Source organism: Apis cerana, linkage group LG6 (assembly GCF_029169275.1).
Source record: "Apis cerana isolate GH-2021 linkage group LG6, AcerK_1.0, whole genome shotgun sequence".
NCBI lineage: Eukaryota > Metazoa > Arthropoda > Insecta > Hymenoptera > Apidae > Apis > Apis cerana.
Window position 1 is genome coordinate 15166753 of NC_083857.1, and position 10461 is coordinate 15177213.

Sequence of the window (10461 nt, forward strand, 5' to 3'; positions counted from 1 at the left end):
AATCCATTATTTTTGGTGTCAACGAAAAGCTTTTATCATTTACAAATTTTTAAATATATCAATCCGAAACGTAATTCCCTTCTTCTTCCGGAATAGTTTTCCAGTGATCCATTTTTAAAAAAATTTATGAGTTTTGAATCATGAATAAAAAGCAATGGATTTCTTTCTTATTCCGTTAATTTTATGGTAAATTTTCAATTAAATATGTGTGGAATCTTGGAATATATTTTTTCATTAATTTATTGTAGAGATTTTACGTTTCATGAAATAAAACGTGTGTGTATGTGTATGTGTGTGCAGGTGATGCCAGACTGTTCGAGATTAGATCCGATTGGATCTCATCAAGATGAAACTTTAAGAGATCAAAATCAAAACTCGATAAAATTTGAAGAAGAAGATAAAGATTTGTTTTGTGTTGGGCGAACATTGGGAACGCAGGATCCTTATGGTCAACGTGTGCTACAAATAGCATCTATTTTACGGAATTTAAGTTTTACTCCAGAAAACGCTGCTGTATTAGGAAGGAATCGGTGTTTCTTGAGATTCGTATTACTCTGTGTAAGAGCGAGGTGGAGTAATCTGCATCAACTTGGTTTTGATATATTAGGGAACATAGCAAATGAAATAGTCTTAAAAGAAGCTGGTGAGAGGATAACAGATGTTGTATTGTCATGTGTGGCAAAGGGAATTGAATCCCAAGACAGGTTCATTGTTATTTCCTGCTTGGAGGTGCTTAATAAAATTAGCCAACAAGACAGCAATGAAGAAATCGTTACGTTTGGATTAGAAGATAATGTATATGAACTAATATGCAGGTGAATTATTCAAATATCATACTTTTTATGATTTTTATTCTGAAAACATATCTTTGTGTATATATGAAATTTAAGAAAAATTTTCATAATAAATCTTCAATTATCAATAGCTAGAATATAACTTTTTATATCACTTTTAAAAGAACAGAGAAATATATTTTCTAATTAAAAAAAAGTATTTAACGCATTCTCTGTAATTCTAATTCTGAAATTATATGAAATTGTAATAGTAGACAGTAGTAACAATTTATAAATCAAAATTCATATACATATATTTATTTGCAGATTTTTAGCTCTGAACGACATAGCTCTTTTAGTATATACCTTGGAATGCTTGTACGCGTTGACTTCGTTAGGTGAAAGGCCATGTACTAGCGTCGCGCGGGTACGCGGAGCTATCGACACATTAGTTGCTCTTGTTACTGTAGAAGCGCAGAGTTATGGGCCGAAAGCTTGTATTTTGATGAGAGTTATCGAAACAGTGTCCACGGTAGCACCACCACCCAATGCTACTCAGAATACTACTCCTGTCACAGCTACTGCGCCAGCAGTAACGGTGTCCTCCTCTGTGCCAACAACTCCAGCTACAGTTACTGCAACGCCAGCTCCTGTAAGCCCAGCACCTTCGCGACCAACGACTCCAGCTGCAATTACAACAAAATCTACTACGCACAGTACATATAAAAATAATAAAACAATTTTTAGAAAAAAAAAAAAAAAGGCTAAATAGATTAATGTTATTTATATCTATCTTTAGAAGCAGTTGAGACGAATAATTCGCTTCAGCAACAACATGCACATCAACAAATCATTCAAGAAAACGAGCAATTTGCTTTGAGTTGGTTAAGAGCTACTTTCGAACCAGCACAGGGAATCCGTATAGAGCAAGAAGAATTGTACAAGAAATATCTTGGTTGCTGCACAAAGATTGGTAGAAGAGGTGTTATTGCTCCACTTCATTTTCCTAGATGCGTTAGGTACATATTTAAATTTGATTCCTTGTATATAAAATTATTCTCTACTTAGTTTGTTTTTATTCGAGATTTTTCAGCAAAATAGACAATAAGATTGTTTTTTTTCAGAAGAATATTTAATTTTAAATTTGTATATATTATGTACAAAATGATCGATTTTTAACACGCAAAATATTAATATTCAATTGTTATTAAAAAACAATATAATTATATAAATATTTTTCCATAGATCTGTATTTGGTGGAAGCGTCGGACCAAATCCATTGAAAGGTGAAACAAGTGGTACTCAGTATTACGAAGGAATCCGAGTACGGGCCACATCTCCCCAAGTAACTTATCCGAGCCAAACTGCAGTTGGGACTAACACAGCTCCAATTCCAGCAGCCAACGCAACGCCAGTAAAGGTGCTTCCCGTACAACAGCGTACAATCAAGAGTATAAGTCCTGCTCCTGATAGCACGGCCCTAGACAATCCTGCATCTGGGCCTCCAAGAACCCCTGCCCCAGCATCGCCTATCCTTAAAGCCCAATTGTCTGCTCCACCAAAACCACCATCCAGTATCTCGAACACTGCAACTCAATCCCAAAATCCAGTCACCAAGGTTGATTCTAAAAGTCAGGTGGGTCCAAGTCCTAAGCTTTCTACCATTCTCTCTACCACTCATGACCTTGGTTCTTATTTTGGTTATGGTTTCACTATGCTGTCATAATATGGGCTTTTCTTAACAATATTACATTTTGCATGCCTCAAATCCCGTCTATTCCATTATTACATGTGCATGCAGATAAGTAATTATGTGAACTTTGAAATCCAGATTGTTGAAACATAATTTTTTATTAAAAAGTTATAGATTTTCTTCTTTTAATAAAGAATTTATTCTCATATTTAACATATCTGAAATATATATAAATATATAATTCTTTTTTATTTCAAATAAATAAAATTTAACTGTAAATTGATATGTGTACGAGATAAAAAAGATAAAATATAAATATGAAATATAAATATTATTTTAAATATGAATGACTACTATAAGTATTATTTAAAATGAATATTTTATATATATGTGTATTCAAATCAGATCATTTTATTAATATTTTAATTGTTACAATACATCGAGACTTATTTTATATTTTATATTTTTATATAAAATAATTAATAATTAATAATCAGTAATAATATCTATAATTGCAATTTTGGATAAAAAATTTTACTATTGCATGATCAACATAGATTTCTTATTTTTTAAGTATATATATTTTGATATTCTTCATGTAGATATAATTTCATAGTTAATAAACAATATTTTTACTGTCTTATAACAAGTTAATAAATTTTGTTTTTGATTAATTTCATTTGTTCTACTTCTATTCGTATCATGCTTAATAATAAAGTGCTATAATAAAAATTTGTTTGAATATCATGCCTTATGAATTTCATAAAAAGCAAAATTACTTTTGTAGTTTCATTCATATAATTATTCAAAGTGATAATTAATAATAATTCACTATCAATGCTGGAAATATTTATTGCATCATTAATATATATTATATATATATATGATATATCTAATATAGAAACTATTTTATAATATTTTATTCTATACAAATTTCAACAACATTATTATTATTTGATTAAATATTTAATTTTTTTTTGTAATTTTTTGTAATTGATTTTGTAATTTCTGTATTATAAGAATGTTTTTGTTGATATATGATATTTTGATGTTATAATTACATTATGATCATTGTTAATTAGGTGTCAGTATCACATCCTCACCTGAGTCAAGCATTGCTGTCAAGTGGCTCCCAAACACAATCACAACAACAAGTACAACAAGTACAGCAACAATGTCAAACTGTCCAGGTAGTTGCAAAGGAAGATAATCGAAGTGGTACTACATCCAGTTCCATAATAAAAAGCCTTCTGGCTACTAAGGTAACGGTTAGCAGCGACTGCATGCCCAGTACTGCTGCGACTTGTGTGTCTACCCCTACTGCCTGTGTAACAAACACTACTGCTAGCATCGCATCCAGCATCAGTGCCAACCAGCTAATAACCAGCAACCAGGTATCATTGTTGTACATTAACAATGAAAACAGTAGTACTTTTTTACATAGATAAGATGTTGAAAATATCTTAATTGAATTAAGGACATATAAGACGACGTTTCTGATTTTCTTTAGCAAAGATGATTTTCTTAAATGGAATAATAAAGAAATAAAAAGAGAGAGTAAAATAAATTGATAAATTTATTTAAAAATACATAATATTTCTAATTAAATAAAATTTTTAATAAACATTTTACATTTATATTTATATAAATTTTGAGTTACTATAAAAATGATTGATATAATTTATTATAGAAATGTTTAATATTCTATTAAAACATTTGAAAGTATATTAATAAGATATATTTATTTTATTTCATGTTTTTTGATATCTCCATTAAGAAAATCACTTTTTTAAAGACCATTTTATACGAATCTGATGATAATCATGATTTTTATATGATTTTAAGCATTTTGAATTTGAATTTCGGAAAATGAATTTCAAAATATTGTGCAACCCTAAATTGTAGGATGATTAAATAATTATTTTTTATTTAAAATAAAAAATTTAAAAATTTTATATAAAACAAAACATATTTATGTGATATTGAAATATTATATTAATTAAAATTCAATATCAAATATAAAATAATTAAATTTGAATTTAAAATAATTTCTATTTGTAAAAAAAAAAATCATTTTACAAGATAAGATTGCACTTAAAATTATATTTAGTGAATGTATGTATTTTTTAACAAATTTGATTTCAAAAAATTTTTTAATGTTTGTGTTCTGAAGTAGATATAAGTATTATATTTGGTTATGCTATTTTTTTTTATTTTAAAAGATAAGATTTATTTTACATTGGTTAAAATTTTTAAGTAATATTTAATAATGTGGTTATTTTTTGAGTTCAGAGTGACAATCAGTGTTGTTTTGTATTCTACTAACAAAAGCATGGTTTTCAAAATTGAAATATATTTTATTTTCTATAGTAATTAAGAAAATATAAAATAATTTTCAAAAAAAAAATTAAAATAAATTCTTTCTTTTAAATAAATCTAAGTTGTACAATTTTTATAGGTTGCGCAACGCCAACAACAACAAAGGCTATTACAACAGCAATTAACTAATATATCGCAACCAGCTGCAACTACAACTTTAACTACAATACTCCCAAAGACACCTGTCAACTCAAAGCAAAAGCCAACTATCACACCCATTCCTGCCAAAAAAATACAAAGGCTCAATGGAGCTAAATTTATTATGACTAATAATTGTGACAAGGTACAATATGAACTTTATGAGAAATTATGAAAAATATAATTTTCAAATTTTACTGATTTTACTGAGTTACTGATTTTTTAATTTTATAGACTGAAGTAAATGATAATGAAAATGTCAACCAAATACCAACTTCAACGACTTCTTCCACAATGGTTTTAAATTCAACCGAAAATCACATATCGTCAAACATTAAAGTATGTCGGCCTCCAGCAACAACTATAACTACAGCAAACAAAGCTATTCAACGTTCAACTTGTACATCAATAGCTGAGGATTCGGATTCGACTAATAATTCTTTGGCATCCAGTAGTGGTATTGGTGGTAGTAGGGACTGTTCTGGTGTCGGTATAGAAGAAGATAATTCTTTGACAAGTTTCGAAGGAATTCTGTTAAATGGTGCACCAAGTAATATGGATATCGATGCCCAAGAAGATTCATCAAAAGATTCATCTAGTATAACGTCTAAAGAGAAACCTCTGCAAAGTATGATGCTTGCAGATTTATTAGAACGGAAAGTTGACAAAGAGCCTATTTTGAATGGTGTTTTAGGAAAAAATTCGATTAATGAAAAAGGAATGGACTTAGTAGAAAATCACATTAAGAAAGTATTAAAAGAATCTCCTACAGACATTAAAATAAAAACCGAAGTAGAAGAAGGTAATGTTATACAGACAGAAGTTTCTGAAGATACTTTAATTGAAGCACCTAGAGGAATAAAACGAGCTGCCAGTGAGTCGGATGAAGTAGATGTAAAAAAAGTAAAATATTCTAATGGTACTATGTCACCTGATCCTGCTGTTGATTCGACCACTGCTGAATCCACTGTCTCGAGTATAAAATCTGAGGAACAGGATGATGATAAGGATAGTGAGAAAGCAACTGTATCTTCTACAGCCGCAAATCTTTACGCTGCTCTGGCTGCAGATTGTATAGAAGACGAAATTGACCTTGATGAAAATGTTACTGTTAATGTCCAGGAAGAAACTACTACTACGATAAAAGAAGAACCTCATATATTTGTCAATCAAATTAATCAACAACAATCATCTCAACAACAACAATCGCAACCGACACCACAGCAACAGCCACAGCAACCGCCGCCGCAACCGCAACAATCGCAACCTCAAATGCAACAGCAACCACAACCTCATCCTCAACAACAACCTCAACAACAACTTATTGTCGCAGCACCTAGGCAAATAGTAGTGCAACAAACAATACAATCGAATAATCAAGTTCTTATTCCAACTAGTGCAGTGAAAGGAAGGCAAGCGCAACCTCAACCACAAGTTTTATTGCAACAAGGAGCAGGAGGTCAATTACAGTATGTTGTTTCTGGTGGCGTCCCTGGTCAAAATTACGTTTTAGCTCAACCACAAACAACGCTGGTTCAAGGTCAAGCGCAAACTGTGTTAGTAGCTCAAACAACACAACAGCAGGGAACAGGTGCAAAAACGATAATTATTTTGCAATCTCAAGCAGCTGCCCAACCAACTCAGCAAAAAATGGTGGCCGTAACTCCTCAGGGACAGCAGGTTGTCGTTACACAAGTTTCACGTCCTATCTTGCAGAGTCCAGCGCTCGGCAATATACCTCCACCTTTGGTTCCAACGTCTGGCACAATTCCACAAACTTCGATAATAGTGAACAGTTCTGTAGCACAAACAAATCCAAATACAGTGACCGTTACAATTCCCGCGATGGCTCAACAAACACCAGTGTCAACGAGTGTGCCATCAAGAGTGGTAACACCAACACCAGCCTCTACTCCACCGCCTACTAGACCCACTACACCTCATCAGGCAGCAGCAACGCATGGATTACCGACAAAACAACCTGCTAAAGTAATAAAGACTGTCAGTTCTTCAACCTCTACTGAACCAGAATCTAAGCCATCTACGAGCCAAAATCAACCAGAAAAAACTATTACAATAAAAATTGATCCCAATGCATATTTATGTGAATGGCGAGGTTGTTTAAGGTAATTGATTAGTTTTTATAAAATATTAAAAATATTATAAAATATAATAATTTTAATTTATGAAACTATTTTATGATTCTTAATTACTTTATCTCTATATATTTTTATTTTTATATTCGTAAAGGCAATTTAAAACACCACATGAAGTTTATCTTCATGTATGCGAAACACATTGTCCATCTGGTGGAGAGGAAATATTATGTCTTTGGGCAAGCTGTGATGCCTTGAAAAGACGAAGATTTTCATTGATGACACATTTGTATGATAGGCATTGTAATGCGGAAGTAAGTATAATATTATATATTTTTATAAGAATCTATATTTTTTTCAATTATAATTTTATAGTTATAGAAAAGAATTTTACTAAACATTAAATAATTTAATAATTTTACAGACAATGTCGATAAGAAGGAAACAATTAACGGTAACAGGTAAAACCGAAGTTTCTACATCGACACCGCCAACTCCTCATCACCCTGGATATGCACCGAATGCAGCATTCCATGCTATTAAACGGCACGCTTTGGAGTTTGTAAATCCAAAGGAGTTAATGGTTAGTAAAATCACATAAATAATCTTATAAATCAAATGAATTATAATAATATAAGTAGACATAAGTTAATGGTAATTTCAATGAAAAAAAAACACAAGACATATCATAGGGATAACAAATGCACTAAAATTACTACGCGAGATAGCACATATATACTGATATTAAAAATACCGCGTTTAATGATATAATTTGTGTCAATATTTCGGAGAATCCTTTATAGTTTCACGGTTCATAGAGTCTGTTAAGTATTGTTAATGTAATGAAATTTCTTATTCTCTTGGCAAAGCAGCAAAGGCCGACCAAGCCCGCTGCAGCCACTTCAAGCTCTTCTTCTCCCAGACCTGGGCAAAATCCTCCACCAGAACAGGTAAAAACGTGTTCAGAAATTGAAAAAAAAAAAGGATTCACGATTCACGATTTACAACCACAGCTCTTGTGCGTTGTTCCTGCCGCCTCTTTTTTTTTTGCGCTTAATTTTCTTTTGTTTTCGTAACATACGTTGTGGTTTCTTAATTTTTAGTTTCACGTTTTACGGTGTATACATATGTATTTTTTATTAGCATGTATTCCATTTTAGTTTCATTTCGTAGTTAGCGTCCCTGTATAATTTATGTGTTCACGCATTTGAAGTATATTCATGATGATGAAGGGTGCTGGGGTATAATATTTTAAGCAGCATAATGTAGAATATTTGTCGCGTTTTTTATCAAAATAAAAAATCATTTTTTGTATTATTTGAATAAGCAGGTATTTAATTTAAATCTTCAATAAGAAAGGATATTTTTAAGGATGATTGAATTATCAATTAATAATTTTAATTATTAATTAAAATATATCTCGCAAACCAATTTTAAAACATTGTAAAATTTTAATATTTTTTTGGTGCTAAGTTTTGATTGTATAATATATTTATTTATAACTTTAATTTAGCAAATTGTAAAAATTTGTTATTATATTATATTATTATAATAATGTAATAGCTTCTGATAAATATGTGTTTCAATCAATTTTTAAAACTCTTAAAGAACATATACTTAATTTTTTCTTTTTTTGCTATGCCTAATTATTTATTATTGCATTTTAATTTAATATATTTTATATTTATATAAAAAAATAATATAATATTTGATGTAAATGTATAATATAAAAATGAAATATCAGTGCTTTCTCTGAAATTCTCTATGATATTATGTAATTTATTCACGCGACATCATTTCCTAAATCAATGTTTCCATTTTGTTTTCACGATTGTATTTTACTAATGTTCAAAGCTATTGCAACTAATTAATTGAAACATCATTAAATAATTGTCATATCCTTGATATATTGTATTTGTTTTAGTGTTATTTAAGAGTGTGACTAGATTTTTTTTTATATTTTATAAATAATTTAAACAAAATTATAAATTTTTAATTATACTGTAATTTTTTAACAGGATGACAACGAAGGTCCTGTGACCAAAAGTATTCGCTTGACAGCAGCTCTTATTCTTAGAAACCTAGTCATATATTCAACACATGGCAGAAGGTTCGTTTTTAATTAACTTGTTTTATTAATTTTAATAAAAAAAAAATTATTAATAAGATATAATTGAATATATATAATTTTTTCTATTATTTCTTAGAATAAATTCTATTTTCAAATGGAAAATGATTTTTAGATTATGTGAGAATCTAAAATTATATTTTTTTTTCTATGTAGTTTAATTATATTCAATCATTATTATATTTAATAATATTATTCATATTTTGATTTTCAGACATCTTAGAGCGTACGAACCACATTTGGCAGGAGTCGCATTAAGTAATGTTGAATCATCAAGAACAATCGCACAAGTTCTGTATGATATGAATGATCAAAGTAGCAGTAACCATAGGTGACCTCTTGAACCAGGCCTCTAAAAGAAAGCTTTTTCATCCTGCGAACAGCGATCAATTCGTTTATTTTGAATTTTAGTGTAAAGTGAAAGAACAAAAGAATGATAGAAAAGTTGCAATTAATTGCAAAAAAAAATGTGCTTGTGCATTATAAGAAAAAAAAGAAAGATGTGAACAGTAAAGAAGATGTACTACAAGAAAAGAAGATACGGCAATGTTCCATAATTATTAAAGAGGCCTATACACTTACGAGGCAAGTTGATTTGCCGATTTAGACTATAATAATGTACTGTAACTAGTTAACACGAACGAAAGACAGTAGTTGAAGTGATTACAGATCAGTGATAAAAAAAAAGTAAAACAAGATAATATTTCAAATTTAATATTAATATTTATTTTCTCAACAAGAAGCGGAAGAAATGTTTTTAGTAATCGTGTACAAAAAATGAAGGGCGAAAAAATACTTTATGGACGTTATAGTTAATTACAATCAATATTATATTATTATTATATTATATTATATTATTAATTATTATTATTAATATTATTATTGTATGTTTTTCATAAGTCAACCACAAGAAAACCTAGAATGTAAAAAAAAATCTTTTTATGAAATGTATTTGTTAGGAATTTATGATTTTGCTTATATAATTGCATATTGCAATTACATGGCTATATTATCGTCTCTCTTTTGTTTTATTATCGAGTAATCTTATTTTGTCAAGATAATGTTGGTAAGGTATCGCACATAACGTGATGATAGCATATTCCGGCCCAAATCTATCATATAAAAAAAATTTAAGAATTTCTTCTGCTTTAAATCGGTTTTAGCTCGGGAATTTCTAACAGTTCGTTCAAATTCTAACCTAACTAAATCAAGAGATATTAGTAAGCAATTTTATTTTTTCGGGCAAACTAAGCG

General features: G+C 29.7%; 1 protein-coding gene across 12 annotated transcripts in view; it reads left to right on the plus strand.

Annotated features, from left to right (window-relative positions):
- Positions 1-9638, plus strand: part of LOC107999686 (AT-rich interactive domain-containing protein 2) — a 49009-nt gene extending 39371 nt beyond the window's left edge. For 5 of the 12 annotated variants that reach the window (XM_017059671.3, XM_062076671.1, XM_062076667.1 and 2 more), the window contains 12 exons: positions 301-815; positions 1101-1489; positions 1573-1792; positions 2019-2409; positions 3549-3860; positions 4925-5128; positions 5218-7109; positions 7234-7393; positions 7504-7662; positions 7952-8029; positions 9098-9189; positions 9422-9638. In XM_017059671.3, the coding sequence (XP_016915160.1) occupies positions 301-815; positions 1101-1489; positions 1573-1792; positions 2019-2409; positions 3549-3860; positions 4925-5128; positions 5218-7109; positions 7234-7393; positions 7504-7662; positions 7952-8029; positions 9098-9189; positions 9422-9542 (4533 nt within the window). In that variant the 3' untranslated portion in view covers positions 9543-9638. The remainder of the gene's footprint in view (positions 1-300; positions 816-1100; positions 1490-1572; positions 1793-2018; positions 2410-3548; positions 3861-4924; positions 5129-5217; positions 7110-7233; positions 7394-7503; positions 7663-7951; positions 8030-9097; positions 9190-9421) is intronic. The other 7 variants (XM_017059674.3, XM_062076670.1, XM_017059673.3 and 4 more) reach the window with 6 other exon arrangements.
- Positions 9639-10461: the final 823 nt, after the last annotated feature.